The 20,282-nt window shown below is 42.0% G+C and overlaps 2 protein-coding genes across 2 annotated transcripts; one reads left to right on the plus strand and one right to left on the minus strand.

Moving 5' to 3' along the window:
• Positions 1-287: 287 nt before the first annotated feature.
• Positions 288-668, minus strand: LOC310649795 (histone H2B 7-like; the record flags this gene model as incomplete). Its single annotated transcript, XM_083378589.1, has 1 exon — positions 288-668. One exon carries the CDS (start codon positions 666-668, stop codon positions 288-290), a length of 381 nt encoding a protein of 126 aa, XP_083234715.1.
• A 402-nt stretch (positions 669-1,070) lies between these two features.
• LOC310649806 (histone H2A type 2-C-like) lies at positions 1,071-1,610 on the plus strand. Its single transcript, XM_083378599.1, has one exon. The coding sequence runs from the start codon at positions 1,105-1,107 to the stop codon at positions 1,492-1,494; it is 390 nt and encodes a 129-aa protein (XP_083234725.1). The 5' UTR covers positions 1,071-1,104; the 3' UTR covers positions 1,495-1,610.
• The last annotated feature ends 18,672 nt before the right edge of the window (positions 1,611-20,282 follow it).

Raw genomic sequence — 20,282 nt, forward strand, 5'->3', positions numbered from 1 at the left:
GCCACCGCGTATTTTAATGAAGATGACCTGCCTCCTTCTCAAGATTGAGGACAAGGCCTATTCTTTGGGAGGCCTAGAGTTGCCAGTGGCTACTGCTAAGCTTGTAAGCCGCCCTGAGTCTTCGGAGAAGGGCGGGATATAAATGGAATTAAAATAATAAATAAATAAAATAAAATCAGAGGAACGTAAGGAACAGCAGCTCTTCTTTTGCCTAAGTGGGTGGCTCTTAAAAGAGCCTTTGATGCTCATAACGGGACCCCCACGCACTTTGTAGGGGAAAAGACCATTTACTTGGAGCTGGTGTACTTGGTGACGGCCTTGGTGCCCTCAGAGACGGCGTGCTTGGCCAGCTCACCGGGCAGGAGGAGGCGCACAGCTGTCTGGATCTCGCGGGAGGTGATGGTGGAGCGCTTGTTGTAGTGGGCCAGGCGGGAAGCCTCAGCCGCGATGCGCTCGAAGATGTCATTGACGAAGGAGTTCATGATGCTCATGGCCTTGGAGGAGATGCCGGTGTCCGGGTGGACCTGTTTGAGCACCTTGTAGACATAGATGGAGTAGCTCTCCTTGCGGCTCTTCTTGCGCTTCTTGTCACCCTTCTTCTGCGTCTTGGTGATGGCCTTCTTGGAGCCCTTCTTGGGCACAGGGGCAGACTTGGCCGGTTCAGGCATACTTCACTCTAGTCACACTACAGCACAACCCAAAGAAATAATCTGAGTCCAACCCCCAGCCTTCTATTTATAGGAGCCATATGCAAACGAGGTCTAAAACCCTCTCCTTCTTATTGGCTAACATCCCAGGACAAGAAAAAAAAATAAAACTTTTCGGAATTTTGGTTTGTACCAACGGTGCGCTCTCATTGGTCGACTGCTAGGCGCTCTCTCGCCCATTGGGTGGTCTTTTTTTGTTGTTATTGGTTTAGTCCCGTGGGAGGGGGGAAGGGCAACGTCATTGGACGCGGCGGGCTCAAGCGGCCCAATCAAAAGCAGCATTTGCAAGACCTCGAAAAAGTATATAAAGGGCAGGGCAAGGCAGGGTTCCTACATTCGGCCATTTCAAAGTTAGGCGTTTCTGTGTTTACTTCTAGACTCGGCGGATTGAATCAGGATGTCCGGACGCGGCAAACAAGGCGGCAAAGCCCGAGCTAAGGCCAAGACTCGCTCTTCCCGCGCCGGGCTGCAGTTCCCCGTGGGCCGCGTGCATCGGCTGCTGCGCAAGGGCAACTACGCGGAGCGCGTCGGGGCCGGGGCGCCCGTCTACCTGGCCGCGGTGCTGGAGTACCTGACGGCTGAGATCCTGGAGCTGGCGGGCAACGCGGCCCGGGACAACAAGAAGACGCGCATCATCCCGCGCCACTTGCAGCTGGCCATCCGCAACGACGAGGAGCTGAACAAGCTGCTGGGCAAAGTCACCATCGCCCAGGGGGGCGTCTTGCCCAACATCCAGGCCGTCCTGCTGCCCAAGAAGACCGAGAGCCACAAGGCCAAAGGGAAGTAAAAGCCCGGCCGCCCGGAACGACACCCCAAAGGCTCTTTTAAGAGCCACCCACCTTTTCCTGGAAAGAGCTGCGGAGAACGGAAATTCGGTTTTTTTTTTCGTGTGTGTGTGTGTGTGTGTGTGATGGGGAAACTAGTGAAAAGTCGAGCAGGAATCTTCTTTGGATTTCCCTGGCACTAAGCAAAATTGAAGGATTTAAAGTCCAGGGGTCTTCAAACTTGGCCCTTTTATGACTTGTGGACTTCAACTTCCAGAATTCCTCAGCCAGGCACACTGGCTCTAGGTATTCTGGGAGTTGAAGTCCACAAGTCATAAAAGGGCCAAGTTTGAAGATCCCCGATTTAAACGGTCAGGCTGGAAATCTGCGCAAAAAAATCGCGCTTTGCTTCTTTTTTGTGCTGAACGAAACAACTATAAATATAAATGGGATAAAAGAATCAAAAGAAAATAAACTTGCTGCTTACCCGAAGGTTACGGCCACTCTTATTAAAAGTTTTCCGACTAGAAGAATGTCCTTGTCACTTTAAATGACTGCTAAGTTTGTAAGCCGCCCTGAGTCTTCGGAGAAGGGCGGGATATAAATGGAATTAAAATTAAAAAAAAAACGTAGGCCAATCAGCATAGATTAAAATGAGATTTCGTTGCAAACAGCTCTCCGGGTAAAGCGCTTCCAATATACATTGCATAGACGGGAGAAAAATAATGCATTTACCCACATACACGTATGACCCAGAGAAACGGTCTAATTCGGATGTGTTACATGTACATGGCGAGAAAAACGAATCTTGTGAGTTTACCAGGAGGATGGCATAGGGAACAACTGTGTTTAAAGTAATAAAATTGTTTTTTTTTAAAAAAGCCATTCATTTCATTCCCCCTTGGTTTTATTCACACACTCGATCGCCCAGGAGTTTTAGCTGCTACACTTGCCCACTTCAAGCGTAGCTGCTCTTAGCTTTTTTTTTTAAAAAAAAAATGGTCCCTTTGTTTAATATGTGGTTTCATATTCTGCCGCAATCCGGAGGACGAATTAAAAGTAAAAAAAAAGACATTCCCAAAGATGTGTGAACACAACCCGTGTTAATAATGAAAACGAGGTTAACGAGTTTCAAGGTTTAAAACGCTCTGTCCGGGCAATTCGCCCCGCTTAATAAGCATCTGAGAGAGATCGATACTGTAATTCAAGTGAAAAAGTTTCAAAGTAGCCATAAAAGTTTTACAATGTTAAAAAGCCCTGGGGCTAACAACTTTCCAACAAATCGGAAGTCCGGCCAGCGCCTTTTCGACAAATCACATTTTATTAAAAAGCGTAAACTTTCTTTTTAGTTGAAAAAAGAAAAAAAAGGGAAAAGCGCCGGCAGACTTTCACTTTCCCGGAGCCGTGTTTTTCCGCCCCTGTTCAAAATCCTAAACTTCGCGCCAACTCAAAGCAGGAAGCGATTGGCTGCCATCTAGCCGGCCGCGGGAGTTTTTGAAAAAAAAAAAGTTGAGCCAATCGTTTGCAAGCGCGGGAATTTTGAAAAAAAGGGGAAAAATATATATATATATATTAAGCCCTGCTGGAAAGACAAACGCGTTTTTGCTTCCAATGCATGAAGGGAAGAAATAGATCTCTTTGGTTTCTCATGGATCAAATAGTGCATTTTGTACATATTTTACAGTGGTGCGCAATTTTAAAAAAAATATTATTGTAAAGCTGCCCAGAGTCATTGAGAGTGAATGGGCGGCGATATAAATTTTCTTAAATAAACAAGCAGAATGTAGCTCAAGGATGAAATGAGGGGTCCTTCGTGCTCTCTGAGCTTGCTTCTTTTCTTGCAGACCTTTCATTACCCTAACTAGGTAACATTTATTTATTTATTATTTATTATTGGGATTTATATGCCGCCCTATCTCCCGAAGGGCTCAGGGTGGCTAACAACAATAACATACAATAATACAGAAGTAAAAAAGAAAAATTAAATTAATGCCCCTGTAGAATTAAAATTAAAATAAGTTAAAAATTAAAGTTAAAAATTAAAAACATAATTAAAATCCCTGTCAGTCCTGGTCAGCCTGGTGGAAAAGGAGTGTTTTGAGGCCGCGGTGAAAGGACCGGAGATCTGGGGCCATCCGAAGCTCAGGGGGGAGCTGGTTCCATAGGGCTGGCGCTACAGCGGCCATATATTTATTTCATAAAGATTTAAGATTTTTTTTTACTTTTTTTTTACTTTGCTCTTGTATTTTCCTTTGTAGAGCAAAGTTATAAACCTAAATGTTTACCCTTCTGAACCACCTTCAGATTTGCCCTTATTCAGGTGCGTCCTTTAGGAAAGTAAGGGCACTTTGCACGTTTCGGAAACAACCGCTAACCAACTCAGCCGGCTGCTTCTGCCGCCGTCCGTGCAACCTGAGATCTCCCGTTACCTTCTCTACATCATCGGTGCTAGTAAGAAATGCTATTTGCTGTCAGTTTATATTCTGGTGTCTTATATAAGTATATCGAGTTTTGGTCACCACATTACAAAAAAGACGAGGCTTTGGAAAAAGTGCAAAGAAGAGCAACTAAGATGATTAAAAGCCGGGAGACTAAAACATATGAAGAACGGTTGCAGGATTTGGGAATGGCTAGTCTAGAGAAAAGGAGGATTGGGGTGGGGGTGGGAACATCATAGTATTTGAGGGGCTGCCACAAAGAGGAGGGGGTCAATTTATTTTCCAAAGCACCAGAGGGCAGGACAAGAAAGAATGGATGGAAACTAATCAAGGAGAGAAGCAACCTGGAATTAAAGAGAAACTTCCTAAACAACGAGGACAATTAGCCAGTGGAACAGCTTGCCTTCAGACGTTGTGGGTGCTTCATCACTGGAGGTTTTTAAGAAGAGACTGGGCAGTCACTTGTCTGAAATGGTACAGGATCTCCTACTTGAGCAGGGGGTTTGACTATAAGACCTCCAAGGTCCCTTCCAGCTCCATTCTGATTCTGATTCTAATATTTGTAACTCAGGGTTGGAATTGTGTGTGCGTGCTCGTGAACAGGCCCCAGTGCAAGCGGGGCTGTGCGCACCTGCAGGATGCTAGCGGCCCTGTTTGCGCATGTGTAGATGTGCTAGCTGCCGCCTCTGCTAGTGCTACGCGCATGCCAAAACAGGCTGCATAACCTGCACGCTAGGAGCCCCGTTTGCACATCCAGGCAGGTGCTAGCCACCGCTGCTGCTAACCCCGCGCACATGCACAAATGGGTCTGCGGGCTCTAGTGCAAGTGGGTGAGAGTGCGCACATTGGCCAGCCTGTCCTGCGGCCTGTGGGCCAGTAGGTTGGGATCCCCTGGTATAGGGTCTTCTGCTTGAGCAGGGGCTGGACTAGAAGATCTCCAAGGTCCCTTTCAGCTCTATTCTGATTCCTGCCTGTCTCTCTCTCTCTCTCTCTCTCTCTCTCTCTCTCTCTCTCTCTGTGTGTGTGTGTGTGTGTGTGTGTGTGTGTGTGGGGAGTCTTAGGGATTTTTTGGCTGCCAACAGCCCTGTGAGGTAGGCCAGGCTGGGACACGACTAGGCCAAAAGTCTTCCAGGATGTGGATGGATTGCATTTGGGCTTCTTGGATTCTTTTCATTAAAACATTTTTTTTAAAAAAATTGCTGACTTCTTTGTTACTAGATAAGTTATTATCTACTGAGTCTTTTTGAAATGATACGGGTGACAAATTAATTGAATAAATGAAATAAATACTTGATTGTTGTTGTTGTTAGCTGCGAAGTTGTGTCCGACCCATCGCGACCCTATGGATAATGTTCCTCCAGGCCTTCCTGTCCTCTACCATCTTCTGGAGTCCATTTAAGCTCACGCCTCCTGCTTCAGTGACTCCATCCAGCCACCTCGTTCTCTGTCGTCCCCTTCTTCTATTGCCCTCAATCTTTCCCAGCATTAGGCTCTTCTCCAGTGAGTCCTTCCTTCTCATTAGGTGGCCAAAGTATTTGAGTTTTAGCTTCAGGATCTGGCCTTCTAAAGAGCAGTCAGGGTTGATCTCCTCTAGGACTGACCGGTTTGATCGCCTTGCAGTCCGAGGGACTCGCAGGAGTCTTCTCCAGCACCATAGTTCAAAGGCCTCAATTCTTTGGCGCTCAGCCTTTCTTACGGTCCAGCTTTCACTGCCGTACATTGCAACTGGGAAGACCATAACCTTGACTATACGCACTTTTGTTGACAGGGCAGTAATCCATGAAGGGGTTATACTTGATTATGTGCCACCAAATTGTTTGCGACTCTTAGAAAGCATCTAGACAGAATTTATTCAGCATGAACTGACTCTAATTTGTACTTTTGATTCTCTCCACAAGGTGTTTTTCAAAAGGCAACTGGACTTTCTTGGGTTTTCCCCCCTTGAAAACGTTTGACTTTTCATCCAAGAAACTTCTTCAGTTCTGAGGCTTAGCTTCTTGGATGAGAAGGAAAACGTTTTCAAGGGGTGGGGGTGGGGGGAAGCCCAGTTTGCCTTTGGGAAAGCATCTTTGACTTACCCAAGTCAAAGGATAAGATTGGGAATCTCCATATAGACACTCTCAACAGTGCATTCATTAGCAACTAAGCAACTAAAATGATCAAAGGCCTGGAGACTAAAACATGTGAAGAACGGTTGCAGGACTTGGGTTTGGCTAGTCTAAAGAAAAGAAGCAATAGGGGTGACATGATAGCAGTATTCCAGTATTTGAGGGGCTGCCACAAAGAAGAGGGGGGGGGGATGTCACGTTATTCACCAAAGCATCAGAGGGCGGGACAAGAAACAATGGCTGGAAAACAAATCAAAGAGAGAAGCAACCTGGAATTAAGGAGAAACTTCCTGACAGTGAGGACAATTAACCAGTGGAACAGCTTGCTTCCAGAAATCGTGGGCGCTCCATCACTGGAGGTTTTTAAGAAGAGGCTACTAGACAGTCACTTGGGAGGCTGGTGTGTGGTGTAGTTGGTTCACATAGTGTGGTGGGATGGAGGGTTTGTTGTCACTGTGTGTTGGGGGGAGAGATCACAGGGGGAGGCTCAGCTAATCTCAATGTACACATGTTGTACTTTGACAATAAAGGTTTATTATTATTATAGGGCAGGGGTAGGCAACCTCGGCTCTTTTATGACTCATGGACTTCAACCAGGGGGAGAGCATTCTCTGTGGGCATGCCTGCCCTCTGGAATCAATTGCCTGTTGAGCTCCAGATGGCTCCCGACCTTCTTCACTCTTTCCGCCGTGACCTGAAAACCTGGTTGTTTGAACAGGCTGGCCTGGACTAAGGGTTTGGGGTTTAATTTTAACTATTTATTGTTAGGGCTAAATTAATTTAATTTTACTTTTAACTTTTGTATGTTGTATTTTAATTGCCCTGTACACTGCCCTGAGTCCTTCGGGAGAAGGGTGGTATAGAAATAATAATAATAATAATAATAATAATAATAATAATAATAATAATAATAATAATAATAATAATAATAATAATAATAATAATAATAAATAATAATAACAACTCCCAGAATTTCTGAGCCAGCCACCACAATCTTGCATTGACTCTTAATTTCACCCTTCCAATTCTTCTCTGCCCCCATTTGCTGATTTTAAAAAAAGACTTCTATAGTTGCACACATCCCACCCCCACCCCGTTATAACGACAACAACTCCTCTGGGCTGCAGGCAAAACAGTAAAAAGAGCAGGAACTTCCAAATCTTCAAGCTATAACTAAATTAAACGTCATCTGTGAGTGCGAAGGCTGGAAAACAAAAGCCATTAATGCAGAGGGTCCAAGAGAGAAGAATCAATACACTTCTAAAAGCGACTTAATTTACATTATCTCTCGTTACCAAGCGGAAAAGAAAGAGAAAATATCTTGCAGGTTACAGATGTCATAAAGCTGTGCAACCAGTGCCTTCTTAGCGCAGTAGGCAGCGCGTCAGTCTCATAATCTGAAGGTCCTGAGTTCGAGCCTCAGAGAGGGCACAGGGTGTTTTTTTTTTAAAATAAGGCGGGGCGGGGGTGGGTGGGAAAGGAAAGAGTATTTTATTATTTGAAAATGAAATAAATTATCTCGCTGGGCGGAAATTGCAAGGACACAGCTCGCATTTTCCCCTCGAGACTTCTGAAAGGAGATTTGCAGCTTTTGGGTTGAAGGGGGCGTCCGGGGAGGAGGGTGGTGGGAGTCACACACAAGACACGTTGAAGTCCATGAGTCATAAAAGAGCCGAGGTTGCCTACCCCTGGTTTAGTGGGATCTTTTGCAGGCTTTGCAATTTGGTTGCAAGTATTTGGTTTCTTCCACTTAGGACAAAGATGCAGCCACGTCCTTTGGACCACCATTAGCTTCTCGTTGCAACTGAAAGTGACAATAAAGTTCTTCTCTTCTCTTCCACCGAAAAATCTAAAGCTATTCTCCTGCGAAGTAAAGTTACATAAACAGGATTCCTTCACAACTTGCCCGGCTAGCTCAGTCGGTAGAGCATGAGACTCTTAATCTCAGGGTCGTGGGTTCGAGCCCCACGTTGGGCGCAGGCTTTTTTATTTGCTTTCTCTCTCTCTTTTTAAAATAGCAATCCATTACCGGCATAGAGGGTTAAGATGTGTTTTTTTTTTTTAAAAAAAAATAATGCACGCTTTAGCCAGGACAGATCGCAGAAGAAACGGCCTTTGCTGCGATTATTCTGCCCCCCCCCCACTCCCCAAAAGATGTTTTACGGCAGTTTTAAAAAGGTGAACGCATCTCATTGATGCTGGACTGTTCAAAAACGGAATATAGGGGCTAAAACTGCATCGGGAAAAAATGTTGCAAGCAAAATGAAATAAATAAATAAATAAATAAATAAATAAATAAATAAATAAATAAATAAATAAATAAATGAATGAATGAATGAATGAATAAATAGAATGAATGAATGAATGAATAACAAATAAACACCTTCATCTACGGATGGGGTAAAAAAAAGAAAAAGATAAATTTAGCAGAGGATGGTTTCGATCCATCGACCTCTGGGTTATGGGCCCAGCACGCTTCCGCTGCGCCACTCTGCTGCGCTTGAAATTGCTTTTTACGGAAACGCCTCAAATGCGGCTGCTTCTATTTGCCAGGATCTCTCTCTCTCTCTCTTTTTTTTTTAAAAAAAAGCTTTTCCCATCTCTGAAATCCCTGAAAGGGAACAGCTTGACATCTGTTAAGTGAGTTTTGCCCACTTTACCACCATTCTTGCCACAGTTATGAAGTGAGTCATTACAGTTGATAAGTTAGTAAGCTGGTTGTTCAAGCGAGTCTGGCCTTTGCCCACTGACTTTGTGGGAAAGGTTGCAAAAGGGGGAATCCCATGATTCCTGGACACTGCAACCATCATAAATACGAATCAGTTTGCCAAGTGTCTGAATTTTGATCACATGATCGTGGGGATGCTGCAAAGGTCGTCTCTGTGAAAAATGGCCGTAAGTCCCTTTTTTCAATGCCGGTATAACTTTGGATTGTCACTAAAGGAACTATTGTAAATCAAGGACTACCTGTATTCTTGGGTCCACACAGTGAATGTTTTTTTTGTTTTTTTTTAATCCTCCAGTTTGAATGTGTCCAGCTGTTTGATTTGCATCCTAAATAAATAATAAACTTTAGATTCCCTACACTAGGGGTCCCCAACCTATAGTCTGCGGCCCACCGCCGGGCCATGGCTTAATGGCCGCCGGGCCACAGGACAGGCTGGCCAGTGCGTTCACTCACCCCCACTCGTGCTAGAGCCTGTGTATCCGTTTGTGCATGCGCACGGGGCTAGCAGCAGTGGTGGCTAGCGCCTGCACACATGGGTAATCAGGGCCGCTAGCATGCACGGGCTGCACACTTAGTTTCCTCACGCATGCAGTGCTAGCGGCGGCGGTGGCTAGCACCTGCATGCATTTGTAAATGGGGCCGCTAGCGCCGTGCAGGTTGCACGGCCCGGTTGCGCATGTGCACTGGGCTAGCAACAGCGGCTAACACCTGCGTGCCTGCACAAACGGGGGCACTAGTGCCATGAGGGTGCATGTGGTCCCGTTTGCATGCATCCCCGTTCCCAGCTGCTGCTGTTTCGTCCGGGCCGCCAGCTTGACCCCTGCCCTACACTCCTTCTTTGGTCAACATGACTGTTTTTTTTTAAAAAAAACAGTTATTATTTATTTATATCCTGCCTTTATCATTTTTATAAATAGAAGTAATACTTCGACGGACGGCCACAACTGAGCCGCAAATTTCTGTTGCTAAGCGAGACACTTGTTAAATGAGCTTTGCCCTGTTTTACGACATACTGGGGTGTCCAACTTTAAGACTTGTGGACTTCAACTCCCAGAATTTCCTCAGCCGGCCATGGAATTCTGCAAGTTGAAGTCCATAAGTCTTACAGTTGCTAAGTTTGGAGAGGTAGGAGATGGGATGGAATTGTTTGATGCTCTTCCAGGAGGCAGGACAAAAAATACCGTAATGGCCTTACAATCTGGCCTGCCTCTCTTCATTACTCTGCAAAAACACTATTATATTGCTCCTCCTCCTCCTCATTAACAGAACCAACCCCACTGTAGAAGAACGCACATCCTTTTTATTATTTTTTATTTTTATTTTAATTTCATTTATATCCCGCCCTTCTCCGAAGACTCAGGGCGGCTTACAAGCTTAGCTGACGTATTGTCAGAAATATATTTTTAAGAGGCTACAATTTTGCTCAATGGCGATGAGAAAACTTTGGGTATAATAAAACTTGGTAACAGCATCCCATATTAGAAGGCGTTCTTTTATAAACATTTTAATTCACCGTTGATGGTATTGTTGTTGATATTTAGAATTACATCTTTGGTCTGCTGCCGTACACGCGCACAGTTTGAATTCTTCTGTTGCTTGCTGTTTCCTCAATGTTGTGCTCTTTGGGAAACCTCCATCCTTTCTCTTCCTTCTTTCTGCTTTTCCCAGCTGTTGCCCTTCAGTTCCCAGCTGTTGCCTCTCTTTTTTCTCTCTTCTTCCTCCTTCTCTGTCCCAAACCAGCTCTTCTCTACTTCTCTTTCTGCTTTTCCCTGCGGCATTTTCATAATCCCCAAAGCTGCTTTTTGAATTCTTGTTTCCAAAATACTTTGCCCTTCTAAGTTAAGGTTTTCTTCCCTCCCCTCCCCTTCACGTAAAAAATAGGATTGGCACCCCTTTCTTTTTCTTTTTTCTCCTCTGCTCTTCTCTTCTCCTCCCCTTTTTCCTTTCCTTTCCTTTCCTTTCCTTTCCTTTCCTTTCCTTTCCTTTCCTTTCCTTTCCTTTCCTTTCCTTTCCTTTCCTTTCCTTTCCTTTCCTTCCCTTCCCTTCCCTTCCCTTCCCATATTTAACATCCGTTCCCTCCATTGACTATCCGCGGAATATCAATGTTCGTCCGCCATCTGCTGGTGGCCCGAAGGGTTGCAGCATTTGGGCTGCAAAAATATACCTATTCATAGTTGAAATGTTAATACAGTATATATTGAAAGTCCATGTTGAGATCACTGACACACATTACCCACAAGTTACAAGTGAAATGTAACAGAGCATCTAAACTCTGACTAAGAGTGATGATAGAAAAAGACTATGTCAGGAATCTGTGACTCAGAAAACCAAATAGTTTCTATAGTTTTATTTATTTTAATTCCATTTATATCCCGCCCTTCTCCGAAGACTCAGGGCGGCTTACAAGCTTAGCAGTAGCCTTCATTCTATGTATATGCCTGCTTATTAGGGCTTTCACACACACACAAGCAGCATTATTACAAAGTCAGCTTAATTGCCCCCAACAATCTGGGTCCTCATTTTACCTACCTGGGAAGGATGGAAGGCTGAGTCAACCTTGAGCCTGGTGGGATGCGAACCTGCACTAATTGCAGGCAGCTGGTGTTACTTAAGGAGGCATTAGCCCACTGCTCCACCAAGGCTCAACTTACAATAGTATGCTTAGTGACTGTTCAAAGTTATAACGGCACTGGAAAAAGTGACTTATGACATTTTTCAAACTTACAAACATTGCAGTATCCTCATGGTAAGGTGATCAAAATTCGGACACTTGACAACTGACTCCTATTTAAAATGGTTGCAGTATCCTGTGATCATGTGATTAATGTTTGAGACCTTTGGACAAGCAAAATCAATGGGGAAGCCAGATTCACTTAACAACCATATTACTAACTTACCAACTGTACTGATTCACTTATCCACTGTGCCAAGAAAGGTCATAAAATGGGGCAAAACTTAACAATTGTCTCAGCAATAGAAATTTTGGGCTTAATTGTGGTCACATGTCAAAGACTATCTGTTTGACTGACCATATCTCAAAAATGTTATGGCTAGGATGTTGACCTAATAGGAAGGGATAAATAATATTATGGTCACATACATTGGTTAATCTAAATTTTTTTAATGTCACCTATAATTTCCACTGTTTCTGCCTTTGTCTTTTAAAATAAGCAAATGTTTATTAGTCCTGGTTTACTTTTGCTTATGTGGGCTTAGCAAAGTATTACAAGCTTTTCTGGGGATCCAGAATATAGTGTATTATTGCTTGTAGACATGTAAATAAAATTATTTTGTATCTTTAAAGCCCAATTTTAGCCACAACATCATGCTTTCTCTTACTTTTCTAATTTACATAACAAAATCACAAAAAGACAAGGATTTCTTTAGGATATAGTTATTTTCACTCAGGGAAAGAAATATTTCCTTATGTATAATTAAACCTTCATGCCATTAGGAATTGTCCATTAAAATAATTGCTGAACTGGTACACATCTTCTAATTAAGTTGGAAGTGTTGTAAAGACTTTGGTAATTAACTGTATTATCAGCTTTGATGGCAAAATTCGATTAGTAAATGGTTTTTAAGGGTTAGGAAAAACACTCAATAATCTACAAAGAATCACACTATTCTTTGTAATGTTTATCTTGGTAGTGGCCAGGACTTTTCTTATTACTATTGAAAACCCAAACAGAACAATTTCTTTAAATCATATGGAAAATTCCTTGATAAAAAATTTATGTAACCCCTCCCACCCAAAAAATCATCAAACTCAAAGGTGAAAGACAAATTCAGTTGAGTTTGTTTTTACTTCATTACCTATATAGATATTTTATTTCTTAATAAATTACTTTTGGGTGTACTAATCAAACTTGTACACAAATATTCCATGAATATTTGAAATGTTTGTACAGCTTCATTCATTACTCATTCATTCTTGTATATGAAAATGGCTGCACATATACATCCAATTAGTATTCTCTTGTTCAAAATACAATCTTGTTCTTTTTTATTTCTTTTGTATTAAAAGCTCTCTAGTGTTGAGTGAAGGCCTCAGTATAATTATATAGATTTTGGGGGTGAAGATGCATCCCAGTAACCCAGCACTAGAAGACAGGATAGAGAAGATCTCCACAGCCACCATGTACTTCCCTTTGGTGCTCAGGTAGGTGGGGACAAAGGTCAGCCAAACACTGCAGAAAACCAACATGCTGAAAGTTATGAACTTGGCTTCATTGAAACTGTCTGGTAACTTCCTAGCTAGGAAGGCCACAGTGAAGCTGAGAATAGCCAAGAGGCCCATATAGCCCAAGACACAGTAAAACATGGTGATGGAGCCTTCATGACATTTGACTATGATTTCTCCATAGAGTGTCTCCATGTCCAAATCTGGAAATGGGGGAGAGGTTCCCAGCCAAACAATACAAATAGCTACTTGAATGAAGGAGCAGAACCAGACAATAGAATAGGCCAATTTTTGCCCCACCCATTTGTGGAATAGGCTTCCTGGCTTTGATGCTAGGAATGCTACAATGACAGTGATGGTTTTGGCCAATATAGAAGAGATTGCAATAGAGAAGATGATGCCGAATGTTGTTTGTTGGAGAAGGCAGGTTGCCTTATTGGGCAGTCCAATGAACAGAAGTGAACAGAGGAAACAGAGAAAGAGGGAGATAAGTAGAATATAGGTGAGGTTGCGATTGTTGGCTTTGACAATGGGTGTATCCCGTTGCTTGATGAAGATTATAAACACCAAAGTTGTAACAAGGGAAAAGAGAAGAGCCAGAGAAACTAGAATAATGCCCAGTGGTTCTTCAAAGGAGAGGAAATTCAGTGTCTTTGGAACGCAATCGTTGTGAGCTTGGTTTGGAAATTGATGCTCTGGACAACTGTCACAATTCTCCATGTCTGAAAAGAAAAAAAGAATTTCTGAACAGAATCAAACTTTTCCCAAGTTTCAGAATCCCTTGTCCAGCTATCCCTGCAATCTAAATGTTTCCTAAAACTTTCTATAGCTTTCTATTCAATCTACATTTTAAAAATGAGTGCTGTAGGGAAAAATATTTAGTTTTTCCTCCCAAAGATGCTTTTTCACGAGGCAACTGGATTTTCTTGTTTTGTTTTGTTCTTCTTTGAAGACATTTCACTTCTCATTCAAGAAGCTTCTTCAGCTCTGACCGGATGTTGGAGAATAGCAGAGTAGAAATAGGTGAGTAGAAAGTGTCATATTTGATGACTGCTTGTTTAATGTGAGTTAGATTCTACTTCAAGGATAGAGACATGGGCTAGAAGATGTCACTGACATCTTTTTTTCTTGTGTGAATATATGGGTATACTGGAAGAGAGGAACCCATTTGTATTGGTTCATCACAAAGTAATAATTCCCCTCTGTTTTGAGCAATTGTAGGTTTTTGCTTATTGTGATGGCCTGTCCTTATGTCCTGCATGCAACATTTTGCTTTAACGATCCCTCAAAATGACTTCCCCAATAATCAACTCATGCTGCTTTCCTTCCAGGTTTCTGATTTCATCCTGCTTTAAGCGAAACTTAATAAAACTCAAGTAGGAACATTTTAGTACCCTTGGTAGATAGTTGCCAAAAAGCCGAGCAATATTGGACTGAAATTTAAATTTAATTCAATAAAATTTAAAAATTAATATACAGTTTTATTTTAGGATTCGTGGATAAAGTGCTGGGAAAAAAGTCACACAGTGCTTTAGTTTTACAGTATGTGTGATAACAGTGGCACAACTTTTGTTATGGACCTTGAGATACACACATCAAGAGAATGGTTAGCTAAAGTCAGGACTGGCAATGATGGCTAAAATTAATAGCTCTTGCGAGAGAAAAATCACTGAAGAAATTCCTCTATAATTGGAAGCTTTTTGTGGAATTTTTTTACAGGAAATGTTAAAAAGTGTTAAAAACACATCAAATTATGACTTAATGGATTTGATAACTGTTAAAATGCACATTATATGATATTTACAGTTGAATTTAAGTGTTTCTTATATCCTTGTAAGAAGTAGTTGGAAGTCAGAATATCTATCTATCTATCTATCTATCTATCTATCTATCTATCTATCTATCTATCATCTATCTATCTATCTATCTATCTATCTATCTATCTATCTATCTATCTATCTATCTATCTATCTATGTGGATCCTTGGTTTTTCGGGTTTTTCCCCGCGTAGATCTAAAGGTGTAGGCGCAACGTTTCAACGGAATCCCATCCATCATCATCAGGCTGGTGGCTTTAGCTTCCTTCTTCTGGGAGAAGCATGTGGCTGTTTGTTCCTCTTTTTTATCTATCTATCTATCTATCTATCTATCTATCTATCTATCTATCTATCTATCTATCTATCATCTATCTATCTATCTATCTATCTATCTATCTATCTATCTATCTATCTTTTGATACCTTTTCTTATCTTTCTGTCTCTATTTCTGCTTTATTTTTCCTGCAACTGAAAATTTATGTTAGTTTTCATATATATGTTTTTTTAAAATAACAATAAAACAATATAAAAAGAAGACTGATATAGTGTTGATATTATTAATACAAAAAGAAAAGGGACCCACATAGAGAGAGACAGACAGACATGCTAATTTTCAGGGCATTGAATTATCCATAGTTACTGTGTTCTGTTTAAATGTTTTCAAAAGCAGAGATAGTATGACTTCTTCTAAATGACCAGACCAATGACTAGAGATAAAATGAAACAAAGGAACATCCTTTTAGCTGCTCTTTCAATGGAATCGGGATGCCTGAAGGATACCGTACCTGAAAGATGTTCCTTTGTTTTTAATGTTTAGCAGCCATTAACATAAACATCTTCAGATTTTGTTCTTCAAGCTAGGAAATGGTGAACAAGCTGGCTTGAAGTGCGTCAAGAAACCAAGCAATAATACTGAAGAGTTGTTTTTTTTTAACCCACCTGCAGAAATGAACTTTCAGACAAGACACTATGACTCTTACCCATTTGTCTGGATATCATCTTTTCTGGACACCAAGCACAAGCATAGCAGCAAAATTTCCGCCCTTCAATCTTGTTCTTTCTTTTTCCAAGAGGACAAGGATCATTACATAACGAGGGAGGAGGTAGCTATCCCCAAATAAAGAAAGTGGTCAGTATTAACCGTTTTTTTTAAAATTTTTGTCTTATAGCCAATGAATAAGAATGAAGTTGATGACAGCCAGCCAGGCCATGAAGCAGACTCAGGCCATTTAACCTCAGAAAGGTGGCTGAAACCAGGAAAGATGTATTTCATTTATATTTTTTTTAGTTTAGTTGAAGTTTAATAATGAAATACATTCCGTATGCATATGTAAAGTTGATTATTTCCCGAATTCTTCCACATTCAAGCTGTCAGTTACTAACTATAAAACCCTGAAAGTACAGGCCCTAAAGAGCAGTGATGGCGCAGTGGTTAGAATGCGGTATTTATGATCTATGACTTATCACTCAGTTGTTTGTATATACACGGAGAGTGTAGCCTTTGCCCAGGTTCGCCTGGTACGCCAGTTGCGGCCCTACCTGGACTGAGATGCCCTGCGCACAGTCACTCATGCACTCGTGACCTCCCGATTGGACTACTGCAACGCTCTCTACATGGGGCTGCCCTTGACGACCACTTGGAGGCTTCAGCTGGTGCAGAATGCAGCCGCGCGGGTTGTGATGGGGGTTTCCCGATACTCCCATGTAACACCTCTACTCCGCAAGCTGCATTGGCTTCCGGTTGCCCTCCAGGTGAGATTCAAGGTGCTGGTGTTGACCTATAAAGCCCTAAATGGGTCTGGGATATCTGAGGGAACACCTGCTGCCGGCATCATCTTCCCATCGTCCTGTGCGCCCCCACAGAGAGGGCCTTCTCAGGGTACTGCTGGTAAAAGATTGCCGGCGGACAATACCCAGGGGGAGGGCCTTCTCTGTGGGTGCGCCGGCCCTTTGGAAACAGCTGCCTGTAGAACTTAGGACTGCCCCTGACCTTCACTCATTCCGCCGGGACCTGAAGACCTGGCTCTTTGAGCTTTCTGGCCTGGACTGAGAGTATTAACAGGGGTTTTAATTGTATTTTAATTGTAATTGGGGTTTTTATTTCAAGGTTAATGTAATCATTTTTATTGTTTTAAATTTTTGTAAATTGCTGTATTGTTTTTTTAAAAAAACCTTGTGAACCGCCCTGAGTCCTACGGGAGAAAGGCGGTATATAAGTCTAATAAAATAAATAAATAAATAAATAAATAAATAAATAAATAAATAAATAAATAAATAAATAAATAAATAAATAAATTCCTTGTGTGTTCAATCACATTTTACCAATAAATAATTCTATTATCAGGAATGAATGTTTAGATAACAATACTTCCTTCAGTTCTACAACCTGATGCTAAAGATCCCACATTCAGTAGGAGGAAAATACATTCCTTTGCTCATGTTTGGAAACTCTAAAGAATTAGAATATCTACCATTAAACAGTCCAATAATACATATTGCTTTTGCACACCTTTGCCATAGATGGACCAAAAGGGACTTGGGGGGGGCTATGAGATAGTTGCTAAAGGAACTATCTATGGGCTAAACTAACTATGGGCTAAAGGAAAGGCTAGGGGTGTGAAAAGCAATGTATATTAACTCGGTTCTTTTAGCCCAGACATGTTAAACTCATGACATCATGTGACATCATGCAACGTATTGGGAGGGTTTTTCCATTGCCGGCAATGGGGTGGGCGCGGCTTCCTCATGACGCATCTGGCCCGCGGGCCGGCAGTTTGACACCCCTGTTTTATCCCATGTTATTGTTATGCTACCTGAGTGAATTCATGATGCCACTGGATTTTGTCTTGATGAATGAGGAAGGATTTTCCTGAAGGAGCTTGTCGATCTATTTCTCCAACTGGGATGTTGATGTAAGAGTTGTTTGGTAAAGTGACCAGGTTTACAATGTCAAATCCAGCTTTTAATGTTCCATCTTCATTTAATTTAATTTCATCTCCAACATTGTTATTGAAGGAAATTCTCTGCAGAAATGGGTGGAGCTTACAGAAAAACAGTGTAAGGCTTAAAGAGAAACAAATACACTTCCTAATGATCTCAAATAACACCTGTTTTTAAACTGTGGAGTCTTCGCCCGCTCCCAGGAATAAAAAATATATGAAGGACTGTAGTAGTTTAATTGTTCTTATTGGGCCATAACCCATGCTAGACACTAAAATCTCTTCTAGTATTCAGTGATTTTCTTCAGTGATGTTTACCTAGTTGGCCTATCTAATGATTTGTTGACATTAGCAGAATAACAGAATAACAGAGTTGGGAGCGTCCTTGGAGGTCTTCTAGTCCACCCACTGCTCAAGCAGAAATATGGCTGTCCAATCTCTTCTTAAGAACCTCCAGTGTTGGAGCACCCACAACTGATCAATTCTCCTTAATTCTAGATTGGTTCTTTCCTTGCTTAGTTTCCATCTGTTGCTTCTTGTCCTGCCTTCAGGTGCTTTGGAAAATAGCTTGACTCCCTCTTCTTTATGGCAGCCCCTCAAATATTGGAACACTGCTATCATGTCACCCTAGTCCTTCTTTTCATTAAACTAGACATACCCAGGGACGCGGTGGCTCAGTGGGTTAGGATGCTGAGCTTGTCGATCAGAAGGTTGGCAGTTTGGCAGGTTGAATCCCGAGTGCTGCGTAACAGAGTGAGCACCTGTTATTTGTCCCAGCTTCTGCCAACCTAGCAGTTCGAAAGCACGTAAAAATGCAAGTAGAAAAATAGGGACCACTGCGGTGGGAAGGTAACAGCGTTCCGTGCGCCTTTGGCGTCTAGTCATGCCGGCCACATGACCACGGAGACGTCCTCGGACAAACGCTGGCTCTTCGGCTTTGAAACGGAGATGAGCACCGGCCCCTAGAGTCGGAAACGAGTAGCACGCATGTGCAAGGGAACCTTTACTTTTTAGACATACTCAGTTCCTGCAACCATTCCTTATATGTTTTAGCCTGCAGTCCCCTGGTCACCTTTGTTGCTCTTCTCTGCACTCTTTATTTCCTTAAGTCCTGCTAATCTGCTGTAACTATAGAGAATATTTTTAAAGAACATTGATAAAGAGAACTCTTACCTGCCAGGCTTCTACAATCTTTGATTGCACTTGATCCCTGCTCTTTTGTAAGTTCTGATGTGTCCTAATTGTGTAAGCAGTATGTAAGGCTTGAGCCACAGCATAGACGGCATTGTAGATACTATAACTATGGCCAAGCGTGCTTGTTTCAAAGAAGGGTGCTGGAAGGTCCTTTAATTTTTCTTCTCCAGTGCATTCTTCACCTTCAGAAAAATCATTATTTGATACTGAGCAGCCAAAAGCTTGTTTCCAGACATCTTTAATAAAGCCATCTTGATTTGCCCCAGAAGGGGTGACGGTCTGTATATATGGTTGGAAACCTGGAAGTTCCTTTTTGCTGATGGAGAAAGAAATAGCCCCATGGAACATTTGCATATCAACAGCTCTTTGTAAGGAATGTAATGTGAAATCATTTTGAGCCATTGTGATCCACACTTTTCTTGCAGAATGTTCCTGTGAAAAATTAGAATTTGTCAGAGGAAGAAATTTGGTCACCAGTAGAGTAGAGGCCAGCCACATAAAGACTATATTTTCTCCATGTATAATAACGGCATTAGCTGTTTTCTCTGTGAACACAGCAACGTGCCTCACCGTTCGTTCGACCATTTCAAAGGGTTGATAAAAATGAAAATTTCTGTCAACCCTTTCGGTGAATTCAGAGCAGATTTTATTTCGCGAGAGCATGGGTTCCAGAGTTTGTATGAAATGTTCTCCATGTTTGTCATCTACAATGACAAATCCCACCCATTTCCATCTGAAATACAGGAGGAGCTGGATTAAACCCTCGTGCTGGAGAGTTTCATCAGGGGCCATGCGATAAAAAGGGGGGAAACACGATTCATCAGTCACTGCCAATTCAAATGATCCATATGAAATCTAAAGAAAAGAAAGGAGGAGCGCGAGAAAGGAAGAATGACAGAGAAAGGAACATTTTTTCATTGATTTAAACCACTTTATTTTTAAAAAATATAGATGATTAATTTTTTGATTTTGTTTCGAGATCTCCCCAAAAGGGAGATATCCTTTTTAAATCTTATATGTCTGTCTGTCTTTCTATAGTATTATCATAATTATAGTCAACACCATTTCAAATCTTTTTCTTGAAGGTTATCTAAGTGCATATAAGAGTTCATTTAGTGACTGTTTCAAAGTTACAGCGGCACTGAAAGAAGTGACTTATGACCATTTTTCACACTTATGGCCATAGCAGTATCCCCATTTTCACATGATAAAAATTCAGGCGCTTGGGAACTGACTCACAATTACCACTGTTGTAGTGTCCTGGGGTCATGTGATCACCCTTTGCGACCTTCTTGACAGATGCACTTAGCAATTGGGTTACTAATTTAACAACTGCAGTCTTTCCCTTAAGAATCGTGGCCGTAAGAATGGTCAGGAATGGAGCAAAATCCACTTAACAAAGGTC

Source organism: Vipera ursinii (genome assembly GCF_947247035.1).
Source record: "Vipera ursinii genome assembly, chromosome: Z".
Lineage (NCBI taxonomy): Eukaryota > Metazoa > Chordata > Lepidosauria > Squamata > Viperidae > Vipera > Vipera ursinii.

Excerpts from the sequence above, each read along its gene's own strand:
- LOC310649806 (XM_083378599.1), top strand. The coding sequence starts at position 1,105 with ATGTCCGGACGCGGCAAACAAGGCGGCAAAGCCCGAGCTAAGGCCAAG.